The sequence below is a fragment of the Erinaceus europaeus genome, chromosome 15, assembly GCF_950295315.1.
Source record: "Erinaceus europaeus chromosome 15, mEriEur2.1, whole genome shotgun sequence".
NCBI lineage: Eukaryota > Metazoa > Chordata > Mammalia > Eulipotyphla > Erinaceidae > Erinaceus > Erinaceus europaeus.
The window spans coordinates 33,229,376-33,255,482 of record NC_080176.1 but is presented as its reverse complement, the minus strand read 5'-3'; the positions used below and the strand labels follow the sequence as shown (position 1 = coordinate 33,255,482).

Here is a 26,107-nt window from a genome sequence, read left to right as displayed (position 1 = left end):
TTGTGCAACCATCCAGCTCCTGATTTGTTTTCCTTTATTTTTAAAATTTTTAAAATTATCTTTATTTATTGGATAGAGACAGTTAGAAATTAAGAGGGGAGAAGGGGTTAGAGAGAGAGAGAAACAGAGAGACACCTGTAGCATTGCTTTACCACTTGAACAGCTTTCCCCCTTCAGGGGGCTTGAACCCGGGTTCTTGCACTTTGTAACATGTGCTCTCAACCAGGTGCACCACCACCTGATTTGTTTTTCTAATCAGAATTATAACTTCCCTGAAATTTAGATCTCAGACTGCTCTTTTCTATTTTTATTTTTTTGAAGCAGCCTCTCAGTACTCCTTGAAATGTTTCATTAAATTATCCAAGGGTATCTTCTCTTCTCTGACTCACCTAGATTTCCTCTGGGGTTACCTTTCCTGGCCTGTGCTTTGGTTAGTGGTCTTTCTCTGGTGTTCTTGATCCTCATTTGGCCATCAGCATTTCTAACTTTTATGAAGGAAATATGCCAGTAAGAGGTAGTTTTCCTCTCAACACTATCCCCTGTATGAGAGAAATGGCTGCACAGCTTTGGAAATGTGGGACCAGTTGGCAAGGAGGGTTTGAGGAGGTGAGCAGGTCACTCCCGCACAGTGGAGGAAGGGCTTTTGCTCAGCAGCTTACTTTCCTTGGCCATCCTTCAGAATTGAGTTCAAAAATGAGTTCAAAAATTCAAACATTAGGGTTAGTGGTTAGGTTGAGGGTTGAGAACCATTTTTTTTCTTTTTAGATTTTAACAGTATAATCTCCAAATTGTCTTCTGTTAGTCCTATTACTTCCTCACTAAAATGTTCAAAACAAAAACAAATAAAACCTTCCCACATTGAAAAAGCAGATAACAGCATCATTTTAAAATTGTATTTGTTTGGTTACTCATGAGAGCAGCTATTATATTCATATACTTGGTTGTTTTTGTCTTGCCAGTTGTGTGAATTGTCTGTGCATGTTCTTTTTGTATTTTTTGTTTATTAATTGTACTTATGCTGTTTATACTGTTCAGATTTTTACATTTTTAAGTTGGCATGATTATTAATCTTTCCCTTAGTAATTTCATTACTTAAGTTTCAACTTTGAATGCACTTTATGAAAGATAAGTTAAATATTTACAAATATTTCACTGTAGGTTTTTGATTGACTTCCCCCCCCCCCCTTGGTCTACTCTTTTACCATAGTCTCTTTTTTTCATTCTTTTTTAAAAAATATTTATTCCTTTTTGTTGCCCTTGTTTTATTGTTGTAGTTATTGATGTCGTCGTCATTGGATAGGACAGAAATGGAGAGAGGAGGGGAAGACGGGGAGAGAAAGACAGAAACCTGCAGACCTGCTTCACTGCTTGTGAAGCAACTCCTCTGCAGGTGGGGAGACAGGGGCTCGAACCAGGATCCTTAATGCTGGCCACGTGCGCTTTACCCGCTGTGCTACCGTCCGACTCCCTACCATAGTTATTTCTCTTCATGTCTTACTTATTGCAGTAAGCAAAATGTCTAGGATAGTGATTAAATAGTAGAAGTAATGGGCATCATATATTTTTTTCTCATTTTAATAACTGTGGTTTTCAGGAGGGGACATACACACGTGACTAGCGTTCTCTGTAGAGATGCCCTCATTACCCACATGCTGCCAGTCCACTGTGACAACTGTCATGTATTCAGGGACAGTGGCCTTCTGGAGATATTTGAAAGTTGGGCCTAGCTCATTCCCTTTATTCCTGTGCCTTGGAACACAGGTGTTCATCTAAGGGGGCTTACAAATCATATTAACTTGCTTTAATTGGTCTAATGTACAGATAACAGGCAAGAGGCTTGAAAAGATGCCTGCCAGAAAGCCCTGGATTTTGGATAGTGCTTATTACTCAAGTCCAAGTGCACTTCAGGACAGCGACTGAGTTGTCATTTCTTGTGCTCTCCAAGGAGACCTTCATCAGCCTTTTATCACTTAAAACACTGACAAGCCCATCACATTGGACCAAAATGTAGTTAATACAAGCTAAACACACACACACACACACACACACACACACACACAAAGATTCCTTACAATGTACATCTGTATTTACTCTAATAACTAAACCTTTGAAATAATTTCCAATGGCTTTTAAACCCCATGTAAGCATGTGGCCTGTTGAAGACCAGAGTTCTTAAGAGAGGTGTCAAGTGCACAGAAGAGTCTTACATGTACCTGTCATTAACAGGGAAATGATCCACATTTGCCTCTCTTTCCTGCGATGGCAGGATATCTGCTGTGCATATTTGGGGATGATATCTTAACAAAAGTTGAGGAAATCACTGCTTTTTAGAGGAGACTGCTACAGAAAGTATTTTTTTAAATGATTGTTAGGGAAATGGTTCAACCATGATATGATTTTGTTGCTAAAAAAGTGATGTGAGTCTATAAGCTTCACATCTATGAAGTCAAGAAATCTAAAAACAGAATGTTGTCAACTATTTGAGTCTTCAAAATGAAGAGATCATGTGTGCTTTAGACTGATTTGTTAAAAAATATGAAAATGCATCCACTTTTTCTTGGTCAGGTAATAGTGGGAAGATGAAACTTTACCAGCCAAATATCAGCAAAAATCTTGGCAAGTTTGTCTGGTAGAATTGAAAATGAATATTGTAATTTAGTAAATACTGCCAATGACATTTTTGTTCCATTTGAATCTGTGTCTTTATCTAGTTATCATAGACATTAGAATAAAACATGGGAATACATCCAACCTAGAACCAGACCTTTAAATGACTATGTAACAAAATGTTATGACCATATTTTCAATACAATCAAATTTTTTTTTTTGAGAGAAAAATCACTAATTTAAGCCATATTTTCAATTTATTAGTGTAGTTGAACATGGAATTCTCATATATTTGAATGTATTTATTTATGCATTCTCTACTTGTTTTAATAAACTTGTCAGAGATTTGTCTCCTTTATTGCTTTTGATTTAGAAAACCAGCTCTAACAATTTATGTTTTTAATTTCTTCATTATTTTCCTTTTATATTTTCATAATCTATTTTGTTATTTTTGAAGAAGTTACCATTCAAGACTTATTTTATTTTTCACAGTTTAATCTTCCTTTTTAAAGCAATGAGAGCTTTACATTGTCACTATTATTTTTTTTTGCTATACTCATTTTAAAAATAAAAACTTTTCATTTTTGTTACTTTTAAGATAGTGTGCATTTCATTTAAATTTTAAGTTTTATCTAGGAAATATTTATTTAAGAAAGTCTGCTAAAACACCTCAGTTTTAGTGGATATATTTTGAGAATCTAATAGATGATTAGAGTTTACAATACTGATATATTGGTAACTATATTATATATATAACTATATTATATATGAAAGTTGCTGATAGTAGGTCTTAGATGTCATATATATATATATATATATATACATACATATATATGTTAATTTGGTTAGAGTAAGAGAGAAATCGAGAGGGAAGGGGGAGGTAGTGTGGGAGAGAGACAGAGAGACATTTGCATCCCTGCTTCACCACTTGTGAAGCTTCCCCCCTGCTGGTGGGGACCAGGAGTTTGAACTCCAGTCTTTGTGCATTGTAATATGTGTGCTCAACCAGGTTCTAGAGGTTCTCAACACACACGAGATGATAATTATGTGATATAATGGAGATGTTAGCTAACTACGGCAAATCAACATGTTGTACACCTTTAGCTATGTTAGTTATACTGCTATATGTTAATTATATCATATAACTAGAAAATACCTACTTTTGCATTAACCTACTCATTGTTGTTATTATTGTTTCTGTTGATAGCCAACTATGCTAGACCTATTTTTTGAGTAACTTTGCTGAAGTTTGCTGATCTTATTAATTTTTTAAATTTTAACTCTTTATTTTTATTATTCTTATTTATTTATTGGATAGAGACAGCCAGAAATTGAGAGGCAGGGAGAGACAGAGAGGAGGAGATATAGAGAGATACCTGCAGCACTGCTTTACCACTTGTGAAGCTTTCCCTTGTAGGTGGGGATCAGGGGCTTGAACCTATGTCCTTGCACATTTTGACACGTCTGCAAAACCAGGTATACCACCACTTGGCCCCTAATGATCCTTTTTTTAAATAGTTTAGTTTTATTTATTTATTTATTTATGTTTATTTTAAAAATTTATTTATAAAATGGAAATATTAACAAGAGCATAAGATAAGATAGGTATAATTTCACACAATTCCCACCACCAGAACTCTGTATCCCATTCCTTCCCCTGATAACTTTCCTATTCTTTTTTAAAAAATTTCTTTATTGGGGGATTAATGTTTTATATTTGACAATAAATACAATAGTTTGTACATGCATAATATTTCTGTTTTCTGCATAACAATATAATCCCAATTAGGTCCTTTGACATCTTTTTTGGACCTGTAATCTCCTCCCCACCCATCCCGGTTTTTTTAATTTGGTGAAATATACCAACTCCAGTTCAGGTTCTACTTGTGTTTTTTCTTCTGATCTTGTTTTTAAACTTCTGCCTGAGAGTGAGATCATCCCATATTCATCCTTCTGTTTCTGACTTATTTCACTTAACATGATTTCTTCAGGCTTCATCCAGGATGGGCTGAAAATGGTGAAATCACCATTTTTAATAGCTGAATAGTATTCTATTGTGTATATATACCACAACTTGCTCAGCCACTCATCTGTTGTTGGACACCTGGGTTGCTTCCAGGTTTTGGCTATTATAAATTATGCTGCTAAGAACATAGATATACACATATCTTTTTGTATAGGTGTGTTGGGTTCCTCAGGATATATCTCCAGGAGAGGAATTGCAGGATCATAGGGTAGGCCCATTTCTAGCCTTTTGAGAGTTCTCCAAACTGTTCTCCACAGAGGTTGGACCAATTTACATTCCCACCAGCAGTGTAGGAGGGTTCCTTTGACCCCACAACCTCTACAGCATTTCTTGCTGCTACCTTTTCTGATGTATGACTTTATCACAGGAGTGAAGTGATATCTCATGGTTGTCTTTATTTGCATTTCTCTGACAACCAAAGACTTGGAGCATTTTTTCATGTGGATCTCTTTTGGATCTCTTCTGTGGTGAATATTCTGTCCATGTCCTCCCCCTATTTTTGGATGGGGTTATTTGTTTTCTTGTGGTTGAGTTTGGTAAGCTCTTTATATCTTTTGGTTTTTAAACTCTTGTCTGATGTATGGTATATAAAGATCTTCTCCCATTCTGTGACGGGTCTCTTTGTTTAGGTAGGGTTTTTTGTTTGTTTGTTTTTGCTGTGCAGAAGCTTTTTCATTTGATGTAGTCCCATAGGTTTATACTTGCCTTAGTCTTCTTTTTTTTTTTTTTTTTCTCTCCCTTCAGCTAAGATAGCAGAAGAGGTTATTTATTGTACACGGGTTACATTCAGCCACAAGGAGAGCAGAACTAGTCCAGAATGACAAGTCTAAGGCAAAGGAGCAAAAGGGACTGTGTCTTTGTATGAGCAATGAAGGTCACTCAAGATGGTCGCGTAGGATCAAATGGTGATGAGGTTCTAGATCCGCTGAAAACAAATTCTAGGCTACAGCACAGAAGTCCAATTTGTACCAGCGCCTCTGGCCTCCGACATCCCTTATTTCTGCTCCCGTGGCTTCCATGGGTGCACAAGTCTACTTGGACCTCTGCCTCATCTTTCTTCTTTTGTGCTTCAGCCTGCGCATTCGCTTCTTCCTCCACTTGGCTCTCATCGTTCTAGGAAGATGGCGCTAAGGCCAAGAGCCTTAGTCTTCTTTGTAATTGGATTCATTTCATTGAAGATGCCTTTGAAATTTATGTGGAAAAGAGTTCTGCCAATATTTTTCTCTAAGTATCTGATAGTTCCTGGTCTAACTTCCAAGTTCTTGATCCACTTGGAATTTACTTTTGTGTTTGATGAACTATAATGGTTCAGTTTCATTCTTCTGCATGTTTCAACCCGTTTATTCCAACACCATTTGTTGAAGAGACTCTGCTTTCCCCATTTAATATTCTGGGCACCTTTGTCAAAGATAAGATGTCCATAGGTGTGGGGCTTACTTCTGGGCTCTCAATTCTATTCCCCTGGTCAGTGTGTCTATTCATGTTCCAGTACCAAGCACTTTTGATGACAATGGCCCTATAATACAGTTTGAGATCTGGGAGTGTGATGCCACCAGTTCTGTTCTTTCTTCTCAAGATTGTTTTGGCAATTCTGGGTCTTTTCTGGTTCCAGATAAACATTTGTAGCATTTGTTCTATTCTCCTAAAAAGTGGGTTTGGTATCTTGATGGGGATAGCATTCATTTTGTAAATGGCTCTGGGTAGTATATTCATTTTAGTGATGTTAATTCTTCCAACCCATGAACATGGAATATCTTTCCACTTCTTTGTGTCTTTTCCAATTTCCTTGAGTAGTGACTCACAATTTTCATTATACAAGTCTTTCACTTCTTTGGTTAAGTTTATTGTTAGATATTTTATTGTTTTTGTTGCTATAGTAAAAGGAGTTGATTTCTGGATTTCATGTTCATCTAACCTTGTGTTCGCATAGAGGAATGCCACTGACTTTTGAATGTTAATTTTGTAGCCTGACACCTTACTATATTGCCTGATAATTTTCTTGCTGGACATGGGTATTGGCAGGTTGATCCATACCCCCAGCCTGTTTCTATCTTTCCCTTGTGGGCCAGAGCTCTGGAGAAGCGAGGTTCCAGGACATAGTACTACTTTTTCTGTACATTTACATTATGTTCTATTTATAATGATACAGTATGTAATTCATAATCATTATGTGACTAATATATTTTCAATTTGGATTTTATCCTTTTAAAACAAAATGACCTTCATTACTTTTTATGTTAAATTGTTTTGAAGTTAGAGCTTTATTTCAGTTACTTTTACGTTAAAATATTTTACTATGATTTAATTTTAACCATCTCCACTTATTTTGCTTCAGGATATATTTTAAAGGCAGTGGCAAGTGGAGACTTGGTCTTTATTGTGTTCACTTGCTGTTCTGTCTGACTCTGACTTCTTTTGTTCCTTTGTGGGGAACCTGTGTTTTCTCTTTGGGTGCTCAGAGAATTTTTCCTGGTCTTTGAGATTAAAAAATGTCATGAGGATATTAAGTAGTAGCAGCATGGTTACTTAGTTAACAGTTATTTTTTTCCTTGTTGTAGACACAGAAATGCTGGAGAAAATCATAACCATGGTTGAGAGGGGAGGAGGAGACAGAGAGGAGGAAAGAGGGAGGGAGAGGGAGAGGAAAGGGAAAGGGAGAAAGAGGAGGGAGACCTGCAGTACTGCTTCATCACTAGTAAAGCTTTCGCCCCTGTAGGTTGGGACTGGGAGCTTGAACCCACATTCTTGTGTGTTGTAATGTGCACTTAACCAGGTGCGCCACCACCTGGCCCCAGCCCTTCCAGTCTTTTGCTTGCTCACTTAACAGATTTTTTCTTCTCTCACCTCTTGGCTCTGCAATGTGGGGACTGATCTCTGCTAACTGCATTTCTACAATCCCTGGCCACAGGTTTCTGACTAATTTTGTAAAAGATTTTTTTGTAAAGATTCTGGTTTGACAAGTTTTTCAACATACACCACCACCACCAAATAACCACCATAACCAAATTTGTTATGATGTGAAGACTTAGCCCCAGTGAAATATTTGGAGATGGAAACTTTGGAGGATAATTAGGTTTGGATCACACCAGGAAGGTGGGAGCTCTAACAATGAAATTAATATCTTTTAGAGTTTACTCATTCTACAGTGAAGGTAGCCATCTGCAAACCATGAATAATTTTCACCAGAAACCAGTTATATCAGCATCTTGATTTTGAAATTCCAGTCTCTAGAACTGTGAAAAATAAGTGTCTATTGCTGTAATCACACAATTCATGATACTTTGTTAATGTGCTCTGAACAGACTAAGACAGACTAGAATATCCTTTAGTTTTTCTTTCCCTGTTATTTACTTATACTTATTTATGTAAGCTATTTTGGCTAAATAATACATAATGGTATGTCAGTTAGCAATATTATATTGTTTATGTTATCAATTGTATGCATGACTGGTTTATTTTACCAAAGCTATATTTCTGATAATAAAGAACAGCTATATGTATATATATAAAAAAAGGATTCTGGTTTGAGCCCCCAGCTCCCCACTTGTAGAGGGGTTGTTTCATTGTTTCACAAGCTGTGAAGCAAGTCTTTCATTCTTCCCACTCTGTCTTCCACTCCTCTCTTGATTTCTCTCTGTCCTATCCAACAACAGCAATAGCAATAATAACCACAATGACAATAAAACAACAAGGGCAATAAAATGGAAAAAAATAGCTTCCAGGAGCAGTGGATTCATGGTGCAGGCACCAAGTCCCAGTGATAACCTTGGGGGCAATGGAATAATTGACTTTCTTTTTTTTTTTTTTTGCTTTGCATATATATATATATAATTTTATTAAAAGGAAACACTGACACAACCATAGGATAAGAAGGGTACAACTTCACACAATTCCCACCACCACCACCAGAACTCCGTATCCCCTCCCCTCCCCTGATAGCTTTCCCATTCTCTATCCCTGTTAACGCCCATGTTCGGCGGGGGAGGAATAAGTGACTTTCTAAAGGAGTTACTAACATGAAGGTTGCCACTGCCAGTATGTTTGCTGTTCCTGCACCTTTCTCTCTCTTTTTTTTCATTTTTTATATTTATTCATTCCCTTTGTTGTCCATGTTGTTTTATTGTTGTAGTTATTATTGATGTTGTTGGCTAGGAGAGAGAGAAATGGAGAGAGGAGGAGAAGACAGAGGGGGAGAGAAAGATAGACACCTGCAGACCTGCTTCACCAGCTGTGAAGCGACTCCCCTGCAGGTGGGGAGCCAGGGGCTCGAACCGGGATCCTCAGGCTGGTTCTTGCGCTTTGCGCCATGTGCGCTTAACCCGCTGCGCTGCCACCTGACTCCCTCCTGCACCTTTCTCTTTACATCCCAAAAACTGGAGAGTGGAGTCTGTTATGTAAGATTTTAGAAACTACTGCTACTCTTTTTAGCCATCACCACGATCACTTATTTATGGCCATAAGCTGTGGGATTGACAGTGGGGTGTCGCCACAGGAATAGGTCCATTTCTATGACGTTCCTTTTTTTGCAGATGTGCCTGGAAGTGGATAGGAAAAAGGTCTTCATCCAGTGGCATGGTGTAAACTGTTTATTAAACATAGCCATTCATAAATGAATCATACATGAAATGTAGACTTATATAATGCATTATGAATTAAACAATTAACATTGTTATAAAGTGAAAATACTGAGAACTCATGCCTTTCTAACTACTTACCGGTATTTTGTTATTTATCATTTTGTGAGTAGTATCTGATAGCTGCATGACAGGAATACTTCATGTTCAGTGACAATACACTGAGAACTCAGAATTGACCTTTATAGGAATAGTTAAACCATAGATATGGGTAATAATACAAATCTACATTTTTAAAGACCTAATACATCACTGTTTCACTTTATTTCTACCTTAGACTTACACAAGTGCTTTTAAATATTGTAACTAATTCTTAGCCCAAGTTCTAGGAGCAAGGGAGGCTTGCAAATACACTTTCAACTTTGAAAAATACATTATCATATGGATAATGAGTGCTTGCTAGGTGAGTCAAATATAAAATAAAACTCAAAAAATATTGAGTTTGAATGAAGAGGTCCAACGTACAGTTAGTAAGAGTTGACAGAAGAGATAATATAGAGATTGGGAGAGAAACTGCATCTGCATATACTTAGAACTGTTCAGAATGAGTACTCTTATCAGCATCAAATTACCTTCAGGGTATTGAAGAAATAATTTGTTCTCTAAAAGTAGAACTATAATTTAAAGAGGTTAAAACAAGAACTTTTTTTTTTTCTCCCAGAGACTTAAATAGCTTTCTGTTTATAGTCAAAGATTTACTAAGTCCCCTTTACTACGAAGCAAGTTGAACTCAGAAGGAAAGAGTGCCCTGGAAGAATCAGTAATGAGCAGACAAATAAAAACAAAAGTGGGAAGGGGGAGGGGCAGTAGTACACTGGGTTAAGCCCACATAGTGCTGAGTGGAAGGACTGGTACAGGGTGACCCCCCCCCCCCGGCTCCCCACCTGCTAGGGGGCCGCTTTTCACAGGCAGTGAGGCAGGTCTGCAGGTGTCTATCTTTCTCTCTCCCTCTCTTTTCCCCTCCTCTCTCGATTTCTCTCTGTCTTATCCAACAACAACAGTAGCAACAACAACAATAATAACAGCACCACCACCACCAACAACAATGGAAAAAAGATGACCTCCAGGAGCCGTGGCTACATAGGTCAGGCATGCAGCCCCAGCAATAACTCTGGAGGCAAAAAAGTGGGAAAACTTAGATAATTAACATTGATTGAAATATAACAATAACAGCAAAAGTAATAACAAATAGTGGGGACTTTAAAAGTTAGGTTGAACAGCAAAGTGGAAGAGCAAAGCAGTGTACAAATACTAAATTGCCTAACATGGGTAAACAGCAAATTTACAGATGAGGACATCAGAATAGCCACATGCTGTATATAAAAAGATGCCTAAATTAACACTTAAGAAAATCCAATTAAGAAAAATGAAGCAGCCTGATTACACCAAGTGTTATCAAACCTGCGAGGGAAATAGAGACTCTCTTAGGCTAATGGTAGGACTGTAGAGTGCCAGAAACCATGAGGATTTTTGAAGTATGTTCACAATTCTTTTTTTTTTTTGCCTCCAGGGTCATTGCCAGGGCTCAGTGCCTGCACCACAAATCCACTGCTCCTCTTCCTCCCTTGTTGCCTTTGTTGTTTTTTATCATTGTTGTGGTTATTATTATTGTAGTTGTTGTTGCTGTTGTTGGATAGGACAGAGAAAAATCGAGAGAGGAGTGGAGACAGACAGGGGAGAGAAAGAGACACTTGCAGATCTGTCTCACCGCTTGTGAAGCGACTCCCCTACTGATGGGGACTCAGGGGCTCGAACTGGGATCCCCACGCTGGTCCTTGTGCCTCACGCCATGTGCGCTTAACCTGCTGCACTACTGCCTGACTCCCATGTTCACAAATTCTTTTTTTTTTTTAATTTTTTATTTAAGAAAGGATTAATGAACAAAAACATAAGGTAGGAGGGTTACAACTCCACACAATTCCCACCACCCAATCTCCACAACCCACCCCCTCCCATGATAGCTTTCCCATTCTCTAGCCCTCTGGGAGCATGGACCTAGGGTCATTGAGGGTTGCAGAAGGTAGAAGGTCTAGCTTCTGTAATTGCTTCCCTGCTGAACATGGGCGTTGACTGGTCAGTCCATACTCCCAGTCTGCCTCTCTCTTTCCCTAGTAAGGTGTGTCTCTGGGGAAGCTGAGCTCTAGGACACATTGGTGGGGTCTTCAATCCAGGGAAGCCTGGCCAGCATCCTGGTGGCATCTGGAACCTGGTGATTGAAAAGAGAGTTAACATACGAAGCCAAACAATTTGTTGAGCAATCATGGATCCCAAGCTTGGAATAGTGGAGAGGAAGTGTTAGGGAGGTACTCACTGCAAACTCTAGTGTACTACTGCTTTCAGGTATATATTTTGCAGTAGTTTATGGATACGTGTGCACATATGCTCTCTCTCACAGAAACTGGTGTATATCTAGCTTATGGGACTTTGTTAGAAAGTGAACTACCTGAGATGAAATTAGAGTGTACTATAAAAGGAAAGGTCTCACCTGAGTAATGAAGCTGAAGGGTTGTCATTCCACACGTGAAGTCTCTGGATACAGTCTGAGGTGAAGCATGTTGAGGTGGCAATCGTTGCGTTGGTTAGCTTGTGATTGGCGGATGCAATATTATTTGGTTTGGATTGGAAGATGCATATGGGAAAGTGGGCCCTATCCAAGGGTTCCAGGACTGGGGGAAGTAAGGGCTCTATAGTGGAGATGTGAGGTTCCTGCTGTCTTAGGGTTCAAAAAGACAATCGATAGTTAATGTTATCATCACATTATTTGGTAATTGGGTTAACTTTGAAAAGTCCCTTTGTTATGATACCACCTCACTCCTGTAAGAATGGCATACATCAAAAAGGACAGCAGCAACAAATGCTGGAGAGGATGTGGGGACAGAGGAACCCTTTTACATTGCTGGTGGGAATGTAAATTGGTACAGCCTCTGTGGAGAGTAGTCTGGAAAACTCTCAGAAGGCTAGACATGGATCTTCCATATGATCCAGTAATTCCTCTCCTGGGGTTATACCCCAAGGACTCCATAACACCCAACCAAAAAGAGGTGTGCACTCCTATGTTCATAGCAGCACAATTCATAATAGCTAAAACCTGGAAGCAACCCAGGTGCCCAACAACAGATGAGTGGCTGAGAAAGCTGTGGTATATATACACAATGGAATACTATGCAGCTATCAAAAACAATGAACCCACCTTCTCTGACCCATCTTGGACAGAGCTAGAAGGAATTATGTTAAGTGAACTAAGTCAGAAAGATAAAGATGAGTATGGGATGATCCCACTCATCAACAGAAGCTGACTAAGAAGATCTGAAATGAAACTAAAAGCAGGACCTGATCAAATTATAAGTAGGGCACTAAAGTAAAAACCCAGTGGTGAGGGGTAGACATGCAGCTTCCTGGGCCGAGGGGGGGGGTGGGAGTGGGAGGGAGGGATGGGTCACAGTCCTTTGGTGGTGGGAATGGTGTTTATGTACACTCCTAGCAAAATGTAGACATATAAATCAGTAGTTAATTAATATGAGAGGGGGAAAATCAATTGTATGTCTCAAAGTTTCTCAAAACACAAACTGAATCTTTTTAATATATAGCATGTTCACAAATTCTTTGACACTTCATCTTTCAAAAGACAGAGCTAAATTGCCCTTTGCATAAGAGTGGACTATACTTACTACACTAAATCTGATGATTTGAATGTGGTGCAAGTGACAGTGTGCGGTTCCTCAGATCAAGTTATAAAAAAACTTTCCCTCTGTTTCTGTGATCACTTGTGTGGGGAAAAGTAGCTGCTACATTATAAAAATACTTGTATTGTTGGGGCTGAATGGTGGTGCATCTGGTTAAATTGCACATTACATTGTGCAAGGATCTGGGTTCAAGCTGCTGGTCCCCACCTGGAAGAGAGGAAGCCTCTGAGCACAAGACAGGTTAATGAGAATGTGAGATCTTTTGTACACAAATATTGAGTGCACCATCTTGGAAGTGAATCTAGCCGAGTCACACTTATTTTATTAGTGATTCAGTATTTATTTACAAAATTATAGCAGGGTGTAATTCCATACCTTTCCCACCACCACTCTGTATCCCCATTCTCTCCATTGGGAACTGCATTAGCTCTCCCAAGATCACAGATATGAGTTCACTATTATTTCTGTAACTATATCTATCTACCTATGTTTTCTTTTTTTTTAAATTTTTATATATTTATTTATTCCCTTTTGTTGTCCTTGTTTTTTTTATTGTTGTAGTTATTATTGATGTCATTGTTGTTGGATAGGACAGAGAGAAATGGAGCGAGGAGGGGAAGACAGAGAGGGGGAGAGAAAGATAGACACCTGCAGATCTGCTTCACCAACTGTGAAGTGACTCCCCTGCAGGTGGGGAGCTGGGGGCTCAAACCAGGATCCTTATGCCAATCCTTGAGCTTTACGCCATGTGCGCTTAACCCACTGTGCTACCACCCGACTCCCCTACCTATATTTTCTAAGGCCACTCCTTTTCTTTCTAAGTCACACCTACTACTTCTGAGCGCCCCCCCTTTTTTTCTCCTCTTCTGTCTCTGGGTCCTGATGAAATTGGAGTTCAGAGCCCTCTGATCTGGTCATCTTCTTCTAACATACATCTCTCTGGGAGTATGGACCAAAATTCTTTATGGGGTGCAGAACGTGAAAGATTTGGCTTCTGCAATTCCTTCTCTGCTGCAAATGGGCCAGCCTGTTTCTGTCTTTCCCTAGAGGGGTAGGGCTCTGGAGATGTGAGGTTCTAGGACACACTGGTGAAGTCATCTGCCCAGGGAGTTCATGATGAAATTTTAGTAGCATTTGCATCTTGTTGGCTGAAATGCAGTAAGACATAAAGCAGGACAAAATGTTTAATAAATAGAAACTATAAAGTAGGAATAGAATAGACTGGAGTGGGAATTTTAGGGTGGATAGAAGCTAGAAGTCTATTTTAGATATGTCCTTAGGGGCTCATGACTGTGCTAATTTTTGCTGTAGCTTGGTAGTTAACCTGCAGGTGCACTAAAAATATTGTCTGAGAAGATGGTGTCAGAGTTGAGAATATGACTAAAAAGCTGGATCAGAGCAGAAAGTAGCTCCCAAACTTGAAGATTAGTACAATTAACTATTAGTTAATTGTATTAGTACAATTAACAATTAACTATTTACCACATCAATTTGACCTGGGGCCCATATGTATTTATATTTAACACAAGAGTCTGTTTAACCTGAGTTCCTATCAGTCTGAGCTTGCTGTCCATGGTGACATCTAGGAATATTCTAGGCAGCACACATTTCAAGACCAGTTTTCTTTAAGTGTTGTAATAGATTGACCCAGCCTCCATCAGAAAGTAGGACAGTCCTTACCATAGTGAGGGTGTGGTCTCGAAGAAACCCACAAGAGGGCTTTTAAAGTCACTATGTTCAGGGATAAATTGTTATGTAGCAATGTATATTTAACTCATTTTCTAGCACAATTACACAAAATCCTATACTATTTTATTGATTATAGCTATATGGGCTAGATGAATACATATATATGTATGTGTGTGTGTACATACACACAGGGCAGGTATATCCACACATATATACATCTATTCATGTAATATGCATATTCATGTAATATACTTTTCTATCAGTTGGAAAATGGATAAATTGCAGTGCATATAAATGAAAAACTAGGAGGGGGAGACAGTGGTGCACCTGGTTGAGTACTCATAGTGTGAAGCACAAGGATCTGGGCTGGAGCCGTGGCTCCCCACCTGCAGTAGTTTGCTTCACGAGTGGTGAAGCAGGGCTGCAGGTGTCTTTCTCTATCTTCCCCTCCCCTCTTAATCTCCTTCTGTCCAAGCCAAAAAAGATGGAACATATGCCTGCCAGGGGCAGTGGATTTGTAGTGCTGGCAGCAAGCCCTAGCAGTAACCCTGGAGGAAAAAAAACATAATAAAGAAACTATGGGGCAGTCGATTATGAATTAGTGACATATATGTGTAATGATTTGGATAAGGTGAAATCTGCTGTAGCATGAGATGTGCAAGTTACTAAAGTATTTATATGGTGTGTCATTTATGGAAATATAAAGATACAACAGTAGTAATACATTATTTTTCTTTCTTTTTTAAAAATTTTATTTATAAAATGGAAATATTGAAAATACTATAGGATAAGAGGGGTACATTTCCACACAATGCCCACCCCCAGAGCTCCATATCCAATCCCCTCCCTTGATAGCTTTCCTATTTTTTATCCCTCTGGAACCATAGACCCTGGATCATTGTTGATGCAGAAGGTGGAAAGTATGGCTTCTGTAATTGCTTCCCTGCTGAACATGGGTGTTGGCAGGTTGATCCATACTCCCAGCCAGTCTCTCCCTTTCCCTAGTTGGGCAGGGATCTGGGAAGTCAGGGTTCCAAGACATGTGCTAGAGTTCCAAGACACATGCTAGGGTCCTCTGCCCAAGGAAGTCTAGTTAGCATATGGAACCTGGTGGCTGAAAAAGAGTTAAGATATAATGCAGGACAAATTGTTGACAGAAGTAATACATTCTACATCACTACATCCACATACAAACAAATTTTAAAGCTTGGATGAAAAGGATACATTCTACCTCCAGAATATAGTTGTCACTGTGGAGAGTTAGGGGACTAAAACTAGTGATCAGAGCATCAGTATTATATTTTATTTAAAAAAAAATATCTAAAGCAAATAAAATAACCTTGTACTTGCATCAGGTGGTGGGTCCATGGTATATTATGTAATTTGTTGATTTTTCTGTTCATTTGAATTATTTCTTGTTACCATCAATAGTGTTTTTCATTCTACTAGTATATTTTTGGATTTCCACTTTTTTGTACCCTTTGCATATCTGCTTGCCTCTCACCTTGTTGATTTTTTTTTTGGTCACCAGGATTATAACTGGAACTCAGTGCCTACATGACTCCACCACTCTCAGCAGCTGTTTTCTATTTTTTAAGAGGATGAGAGACAGAGATGTAGAGATGGAGAAAGAGATAGAGAGAGAAGGAGAAACACCACAGCATTGCTCCACTGCTTGAGAAGCTTCCCTCTGCAGGTTTTCCATGTAGTGGCTAGGGTGTTGAACCTGCGTCTTTGCACATGGTAACATGGATACCCTATTGGGTGACCCACCTTTTCTTTTCTTTTCTTTTCTTTTCTTTTCTTTTCTTTTCTTTTCTTTTCTTTTCTTTTCTTTTCTTTTCTTTTCTTTTCTTTTCTTTTCTTTTCTTTCTTTCTTTCTTTCTTTCTTTCTTTCTTTCTTTCTTTCTTTTTTAAGAAAGGATTAATTAACAAAACCATAGGGTAGGAGGGGTACAACTCCACACAATCCCCACCGCCCAATCTCTATATCCCACCCCCTCCCCTGATAGCTTTCCCACTCTCTATTCCTCTGGGAGCATAAACCCAGGGTCATTGTGGGTTGTAGAAGGTGGAATGACCTTCCACTTTTCTTTTTGACTTGATGTTGCCTTACCTTACTCTGATATTTCCTCATGAATTTTCATTGGCATTACATAGAGACTCTGCTTTCTCATTCGTTAAGGTCATTACCAGAATCTTTGTAAACTGATCTCCTTACGTTACATCATTTTCTACAATGAATGCTTTTTGTTTGACATCATCTAGAAAGTGCTTCTTTCCCTAATGAATCAGAACTTTTATACAGAACCCCATGTTGGTGTTTTCTGCTTACTCATTACTGTTTGTTTGAACCCTACCCAAGCCCAATTTGCCAATTGGCATGCTCCTGCAGGATCTTAACAAGGGAACACAATTGTTTTCTAAGTGCTTAGCCAAATGCCCGATGTCTAGCTGGCACATATGTAGAGCATCTTTGCTAACGTAAGATGGGATCACCTTGTCCCCATTACTTAATTCTTGGACTCTAAGAAGGGCACATACATTTCTGGGGGTATCTAAAGTCTTTTGCAGTTATTCCTTAATTAAAAGCAGTAAATTGTAACACATTACAAGCAATAAATGTACGACCATAATTTCCATTGGTCATTGCTCCCAGGGTCCTCCTCACTCACCTCTATCTCTTCAGTTAATTTCACACTTTCATGTGTAAATCCTTCCATTCCCAGCCAGGCTAAATCATGGAAGATAGGTTTCCTGACTAGTTAGAGGAAGGGGTGTCACTGATTCACAGTGGATCAAAGGACAATGTCTAGCTTTCTCTCCTTCTCTATCCCCTTCTCTTCAATTTTTCTCTGTCCAGTCATGTAAAAAATTAGTAAGTGGGGAGGAGAGACAGGAAAAATGGCTGCCAAGAGCGGCGGATTCATAGTGCCAGCACCGAGCCCTGGTAAGTAATCCTGGTGGCAACAAGAACAAAAAGTAATTTCAATAAAGTCAAATGACTGCCTGATGTCATGGTTTGTGATCTCTGAGTTATTGAAATAGAGGAGAACTTCTGTAGATAAAAATCTCTCCTTGACTGAAAGAAGGTTTGGGACACAGTATTCTATGGTATAGGGGGATGGCAATTTCGAGGTGGGAAAGTTATGCCCCTTTTTCACATCTCTTTTGGGGAGATGTGAAACTATATTCCTGTGAAAGAAACAGTCTTGTAAGCCAATGTTTCTTCAATTAAGTAATATAAAATAAATGTAAGTACATAATAACTTCTTGTAGAAAATAAATATCTCTTGCTCCCTTTACTGCCTGGCTCTACTGTTTAGATTCTAAAGTCAAAGTGTGGGTATGTCATTGATTGTTATCTACTCTTCAAAATTTTTTTATTGAGGAGATTAATAGTTTACAGTAAATAAAATTATGGGTACATGTGTAAAATATCTTAGTTTTTTGCTAAATATAGTCACCCCCAGGCCAGGTCCTTCTCCACCATCATGCACCAGGACCTGAAAGCCCTATGGGAGAGGGAAGCGGCCCTGATTCCATGCATACTTTAGACACTCTAGGGAGAGTCCAGACTACAAATGAGTCTGGCAGCTCCATTCTAAAGTCCATTTAAAAGTTAAAAAAATTGGGAGTCAGGCTGTAGTGCAGCGGGCTAAGCGCAGGTGGCGCAAATCACAAGGACCGGCATAAGGATCCCGGTTCGAACCCCGGCTCCCCACCTGCAGGGGAGTCGCTTCACAGGCGGTGAAGCAGGTCTGCAGGTGTCTATCTTTCTCTCCTCCTCTCTGTCTTCCCCTCCTCTCTCCATTTCTCTCTGTCCTATCCAACAACGACAACAACAATAATAACTACAACAATAAAACAACAAGGGCAACAAAAGGGAATAAATAAATAAAATAAATATATAAAAAATTTTAAAAAAATTTAAAAAATTAAAAAAACTTTAAAAAATTAAGTTCTTTGAAAAAAAATTCAGACATGTTAATATTCATTGCTCTAGATATTTCCCCACTATATGACCCATTATCAGACACTTATGCAAATTAATGTTTTAGTGTGGTATAGTTCAAGTTGTTTTCAGAGAAACTACTCATTTCCAAAGTCCTAAGGAACTTTGCGACTGGGAAAATGACTCAGTTGTAGAGTTACAAGTGTGAGGCCCTTTGATCCCCGATAGCAGACCTTTTGGAGTGGAGTTCTGTTGTTCTGTGGGGAAAAAAAGTAAAAATAAATTACAAAATAAAGTTTTGGTCCTTGGTAGACAGGTACTTTTGTAAAACAGAGTAGGAGTGAATTACTGGCAAAATGGAACAAGAAAGTAAATGTATTAAAAAAAAAATCTCTGGCCATGTGTTTAGCTATTAGAATAATTTTCCAAATTTCTATAAAAATGGCAATGTTTTCTTTTAGTTCTTGTCCATATATCTCATTGCAGACCAGCAAGAAAGGGTGCCCCATAGGCTCTGGTCAAAGGACCACACTTACGAATTTCTCTGCTTTAGTGGTTTTGCATAATTATACTTTGGAAGACTCCTTGTACAAACTATTATATCAGTCTACAGCAATGAACCTGTGCCTTTGGTCCTGTAGAGGGAAAAATAGAAGCTGTATTAAGTCTCTCGAGAAAGATATAATTCTGTATATATATATATATATATATATATATATATATATATATGTACACATATATAAAATGTATCATTATGTATGTGTGTATGAGTTTTACTATAAGGAATTGCCTCAGATGTTCACATGTCATCCTTCCACCTGATTGTTCACACACCAAACCTGCAGCATTATGAAGTACAGAGTCTCTTTCTAAAGCTCATTCTGCCTGTTTTCTGTAGATTCCCCTTCATAACCCAGTTTGTTTTTATCTTTAGCCTAGCACAACTAGGACCTTCTTTTACTGTGCATCCTGTGTAGTATAAACCTTAGCAAATAGCCACTGCTCATATTGACCAAGAACATGACTGGTGCTAAGTACAGTACTTTCTGTAACTTAACTTCTCTCATATTTACACAAAATACTCTTTAGGACTGGCAAGATAGCTCATCTGTATAGTGTATCTGTTTGTCATATGCATGGCCCATGTTTGAACCACCAGGATGATTTTTGCAGCTCAGTGCCTGAATGGTGAATATGCTGCTCCAGTGGTCATTGACCCACCCCCTTTTTTCCATTTGATTGGGCAGAGAAAAATTGAGAGAAGAAAGCGAGAGAGAGAAAGAGAGAGAGAGTCAGTCCTCTAGTACTGCTTCACCACTTGTGAAGCTCCCTCCCTGCAGGTAGGGAGTGGGGACTTGAACCAGGGGCCTTGTGCTTGCACAACTGGCTGCATCACTGCCCAGACCCCTCTCTTTCACTCTGTCTTTCCCTTTCTATCTGAAAACTTGGCTGAAACTGCTGACACCCTGATGCTGACAAAAATTAACTGGTCTTCAATATGTATCAAAGACCAATTTTTACAGAAGAGACTGAGATTGAGTCTCAGTAATTCACCTATATGGCTAGGAAGGGCAGAGCTGGGGTTTAAATCTAGTACTGTTTTGACCAAAAAGTCCTGATTGTTAAATATAAAAATATAGTGTCATATAGAAAAAAATATACCCATGATAGCCGCTTAAATAATATTTTTCAATGAGTAAATTGCACTTGTAAAAGACAATATTTCTTAATTTTCCTTCTTTTTTAAAATGAGAATCCATCTTTAAGTTTTAATTTAGGACTATATCTGTCTTTGCCAGTGAACTTATTCAAAAAGATAATCTTAAACCTTGGGTTTCCCCATGTGAATTGGAGTGAAATTTAGTTCTTAATAACAGCAGCTGTTTTTAGCTTGCTTGGGATAATGTTGTTCTCTTTCTTGAACACTACATTATTTATCTATATGGATGGTTCAGTTGCACATGTTTTCTCTTCCACTTTGAGCCTTTTGCGTGTAGAGTGAATGAACGGAGCATGCATCTAATTTGGCAAGCTATTTTTTTCAGAAGCAAATTATGTTGGTATAGTGAGTGGGATTCATTTCTGAGGATTTTTTTTGCTGCAAAGCCTGTAACATTCTGTGGCTGAACAAAGGAGGGACTGGAATCTGAGCATAACCGGCTATGAAAATTTGTGTGGCACAGCTTCAGAAAGCCAAGTAAAAGGTTCTCTAAATAATGGGATTCTGAGAAACTAGAGCAATGACTAGTTAGGTAAGATGGGCTGGGCATTCCCCCACATTTAGGAAAGACTTGAATAGCAGTGAGGCTGCTGTAATTGACTGGGTCAGTGCTGAGTGGGAAGCTGAAACCACGTGGGAAGTATTGCTTCTCATCCCTCGACCATGGGAATTTGTCCAAGTTGAAATGGCCACAACATGTACCCTCCCCCCCAAAAAAAATCAGTGTTGTCTTAGGGACAGTGTCTTGGGGGAAGATTGGTGGAGATTGGCCCCCACATGGTTATGGATTCATCATACATAAACTGAACAAAGAATTGAGGAGAAAGCATGATTTTCCAGGAAATTTAAGCTTTATTCAGGGAAATTGAGAACATACATGCTGTAGTACATGGAGAGAGAGAGAGAGAGAGAGAGAGAGAGAAGAGAGAATGAGAGCAGATTATTTACATGTTGAAGCTCTCAGCTTGGCAGAGAGGGGGTGGGTGGGTGGGGAACTAACAATCTTATTATATCAACTTTTAGGAACTTCTAAGGTCTTGGCTTCACTTCTAAGCCACATCATACCTGTTACCACTTCCATTACTCCTGAAACATTCATTTTCTTTCCTACTGGCTAGGGGAACATTTGTGCCTGGGGAATATGTGTTCTGGTGTGGTGCAACAGTGCCCAGTTCCAGGTGCTTTCCAGGCCTGGCTCTCCCCTGTCTGTCCATCTCTACACTGACCCCAACAACAGGGAAAGAAAGTTTTATCTTACAGGTCTAAGTCTCACTTTTCAACCTGTTTGCTCTGAAATTTAATGTGGAGAAAATAAGAAATGGTAGCTGGAGTGGGTGTATTTGGTTGGCTGGGGACAGGGGTGTTAGTTGCCTACTGTACCTGTAACTTTGCCACCTGCATCCTGCCATGAGCACTGAGCCCATGGGCAGGTGTCTTGTTAGCTATGGAGAGAGTCACTGGTAGCTTGGAGGCTGATGGTTGACTTTTGCCTCAGTCATGTTTGTTTTACTTTGCAGGACACAGAATATTTGGGAGAGTTGTCCCAGTTGTTATGATGAGTGAAAATGACCTTTAATAGAGAAATCAGGAAGTGTGCCTTTCTTTCCTGTTCTTTTTCTTTCTTTTCCTTCCTTCCTTCCTTCATTCCTTTCTTCCTTCCTTCCTTTCTTTTTACCTCCATGGTTAGCACTGGGGCTTGGTGCCAGCACTATGAATCCACCGCTTCTGGAGGCCATTTTTTCCCAATGTTTTTTCATTTTTTATAAATTATTTATTTGTTTATTTATTTCCCCTTTTGTTGACCTTGTTGATTTTTATTGTTGTTGTGGTTATTGTTGTTATTGATGCCATCGTTGTTAGATAGGACAGAGAGAAATGGAGAGAGGAGGGGAAGAAAGAGAGGAGGAGAGAAAGATAGACACCTTCAGACCTGATCCACCACCTGTGAAGGGACGTCCCGGCAGGTGGGAAGCCGGGGAATTTTTTTTTATTATTGGATAAGATCCAGAGAAATTGAGAGAGGAGGGGAAGATAGGTGGAGAGAAAGACACCTGCAAATCTGCTTCACTGCTCATGAAGTGACCCCCTGCAGGTGGGGGGTCAGGGACTTTGAAACAGTATCATTGCACGGATCCTTTTGCTTCATACTATGTGTGCTTAACCTGGTGTGCTACCACCCAGCCACCCCCCTTGGATTTTTGTTTTTTAAAGAAGATAATGAATTCATTTTTAGACATCTTGAGTTTGAAATGAAGGTTTGACATCCGGGTGGAAGTGTCTGATGCTGAGCCAAGTCTGCTGAGTGAAAACAGCAGCATGGAAGCTGTGTTCTGCTACTGAGCCAGTCTTCCTTGAGCAGTTTGTGCAGGTGGCCAAGTTCAGTCACTTCTATCTGGGAGTTTCCTTGGTGTTGTGGATTGGGCTTGGTGTGTGTCCTGCTAGGTATGTCACCTAATGTCACAAGACAGACAAGACACAGGAGAGGGACATTGGTAAGCCTTCCCTCTGCACTCTACAGGCAGCTTGGAAGAGGGGCCAAGTTGTCTACATCCTGTTCTGGTATCTCCCTTTCCACCTGACTGCTAGTGCCATAAAATGCAAATGAACTCAGATATGTGCTCTGGAGACAATGGCTGAAGTTTATCCTTTGAGGGTCCCCCTTTAGAATCCCCCCCAAACACTACAAAATTCAGAAAACTGGAGAAACTCATGGTGTACCTCTTTCTCTCTGTGTGTGTGTGTGCCCACACACCTCTATCATGTGTGGTTTCCTCTCTTTTCTATCTTTGCTTTGTCTCAATAAATGCTTGTCTCCCTGAAACATGGCTGGCTCTCTTGTCATTCTTTCATGTAGATATCAGTCTAGAACCATGGAGGCCAGGAAATGAATAGGGAGAGCCTGGGGAGCACAGACACTTCATTGCACCTGTTTGCGTATATGGGGCATAGGGACTAGGACACAAGCACAAGGAAAGTGGGAACTCTGGGACTTGAGCACAAAAGATGCACACTGTGGGAGTTGGGTAAAGTAACCATACCTGGCGTTTCTAGCAGGCCAATAGGAAGCTGACCCAGGTATGAAGTATGTAAGGTTTAAGAGGAGAGGGATTTCACACAGAGAGGCTTTTGGAATTCTTCCAGGGCTCCCAGGGAACCTATTCTCCAAGTTTTCTCTTTCTGGCTTTCACTTCTGTACTATCTCTACTTCATATCTTAATAAAGGAAGATTGGGAATTACATGATTTTATGAGTGCTCCCTTGTAGTTCCTTCAAGAGATTCTATGTCTGACCCACAGGGGAGGGAGCTGGGAAATGTCCCAGTTAGTCTTTCACATTCTCTCAGTAGAACCCTAGCAGAGCTTAGAGGGAACCTCTGTGCATTTATTTTTAAATTGTTATTGATTTAATAATGATCAACAAAAGCATAGGATAAGAGGGGTACAGTTCCACACAATTCCCACCACTGTATCCCATCCTCTCCATTGGAAGCTTTCCTATTCTTTATCCTTTTGGGACCATGGACCTAGGATCATTATGTACTTTTGTCCTGTTACCTTGCTTGTCCATGTTAACTGCATTTGTCCATATTAACAGCAGTGTTTGGGTGCTTTGAACAGTTGTCCTCAGAGACTCACCTCCTGTTGGCGGTCTTTTCCTGTAGTTTATACCTCGTTGTTCAGTAGTGCCCAGAGGGACCACTCAGACCTCTTTAATTTATCATACATATGCCAACTTCAGTGCTGTAGGGGCTTGACAAGTGACTTACACAGAATGATCGTTGTGTGGGGAGGGTGCCTTGAGAGCTCACAGAACTTAGACAGGGAGGCTTGGATCCCTTTTCTGATGGAGAGATCACCTTCACAATGCAGCTGTTTCACCTGAGCTCTGTTTCTTATTTTCCATCTGTCCCACCTATTTCCTGATTGGGCTCTGAGACTTAGCATCTGTCATTTTCTAGAAGCAGAATCCAGTGTGCTCAGTGTAACAGAGTCATGCCCTTCTTGCCAGGCTGAGACCCACCTTTTCAAGTACTATTCCCTTTCTCTTATTTTTTCTGAGACAGAGGGTTAGGGGTAGGAGGGAGACACACTACTGGAGTTTTCTGTGACATCATGGCATCTCCCAGTTGGTGTGGGGGCTGGAAACTGGGCTGCACACATGGCAAGGCAGGTGCCCTCCATGGTGAGCACCTCCAGTCCCCTGACTCACTTCTATTTCCTCTTTCGTCCTCCTCAACTTGTGCAGCTGGGGGGTGGGGGGGATATGGGGACATGCATAAGGTCTTTTCTGGGACGTTTCCTTGTTATGTCTCCTGGGAGTCTTGTGTTCCCTGAGAGGGTTGGAGGCTGCTGCTTTCTGCCTGCCTTGAGGCTCAAGTATGTATCCCCTCCAGTCACTTTATTTTAGAGTCTGTCACCACCACTACCTGCTCTGAGTACTGTGTGATTGGAGTACCTGCTTTGGGGGGGGGGGGCGATGGATAAGCCCCTGGAGCTCCCCAGGGTCTTGGCCAAGATATCTCATTGCTGAGCAGTCTTCGTTCAGGTCTGTCAGGCCAACGAAAAGAGCAGAGAGTGTTGTTATTTGCACGGAGACTGTTGGATGATAATAGTATATTTTAAAAAAGTATCGGGGGTTAAGACACAGAGGAAGAGAGAGACAGAGACATACATATCTCTGAGAGCCTCGACAACTTTTTTAAATGAATGATATTTTATTAGCTTTATTTATTTATTGGGTAGAGATAGCCAGAAATAGAGAGGAAGGGGGAGATAGAGGAGAGAGAAGGAGAGACACCTACAGCCCTGCTTCACCACTTGTGAAGCTTTCTCCCTGCAGGTGGGGACTGGGGGCTTGAACTGGGGGCTCATTGTAATGTGTGCACTTAACCAGGTGTGCCATCATCCAGCCCTGTGCCTAGACATTTTTATTGAGATAAAACTTGAGAGGGACCAGCAAACAAAGGAGTGAGATCTGTAACCTCTCATGCAGACTAGGAAGCTTCATACCTGGGTAAGAAAGGCACAAGGGAATAGTGGGGTGGTTGTATGCAGGAAGGGTGGGTGGTCTAGTGTAATTTGGGTGGGAGAAGAGGTATGCTGAGGGGACTTCATTGTATCTTGTTTGGTCCTAGATCCTTAGGGTGCAATAAAGTTACTTTGCCCCTAGCTACATCCTGTTTTTGTTTTGAGACCCCAGAGTCAATGGCTATCTTGCCCTGGATACATCTGATTTTTGTGGCAGTCAGCTCCTCATTCTGGGGAGGTCTCTCAATATTGTGTCTCACAGTCTGCAAGAACAGTGCAGTCCCAGCTCATAATTAAATGGGGGAGAGTGAAGTAAGATGTCCAGCGAAGGCAGGACTGGAAGCTGAGAGGATTGGGGAATGGTTCAGGCCATTGAGATCTGAGTTTTTCCCCACTTGCCCTTCAGAACTGTGGTTGTTAATGTGAGATTTTTTTTTCCAGAAGGCTGGGAGGAATGAATGTTGATGTCTCTCTCTCTTCCTGCCCTGCTTCTCTCATGAACAGGGAGAAGATGCCTTTCCACCATGTGACTGCTGGCCTGCTGTACAAGGGCAATTACCTCAACCGTTCTCTCTCGGCTGGCAGTGACAGTGAGCAGCTTGCTAACATCTCTGTGGAGGAGCTTGATGGTAAGGAGCTGTCCAGGCTAGTAGGCTGCCCCCACGGCAGCCACTGCACACCTGAGCCAAACATACCAGGTGCTGGCTGATGGTTATGGTCAAGTCAAAGCCTGATTGACTTCTGTATGGGGACAGGCCTTGGGTGT

General features: G+C 40.2%; 1 protein-coding gene across 3 annotated transcripts in view; it reads left to right on the top strand.

Moving 5' to 3' along the window:
* The window catches only part of CALN1 (calneuron 1), a 692,151-nt gene that overhangs the window by 213,106 nt on the left and 452,938 nt on the right, over positions 1-26,107 (top strand). For 2 of the 3 annotated variants that reach the window (XM_007523655.3, XM_007523656.3), the window contains exon 2: positions 25,846-25,970. In XM_007523655.3, the coding sequence (XP_007523717.1) occupies positions 25,853-25,970 (118 nt within the window). In that variant the 5' untranslated portion in view covers positions 25,846-25,852. The remainder of the gene's footprint in view (positions 1-25,845; positions 25,971-26,107) is intronic. The other variant, XM_007523654.3, reaches the window with a different exon arrangement.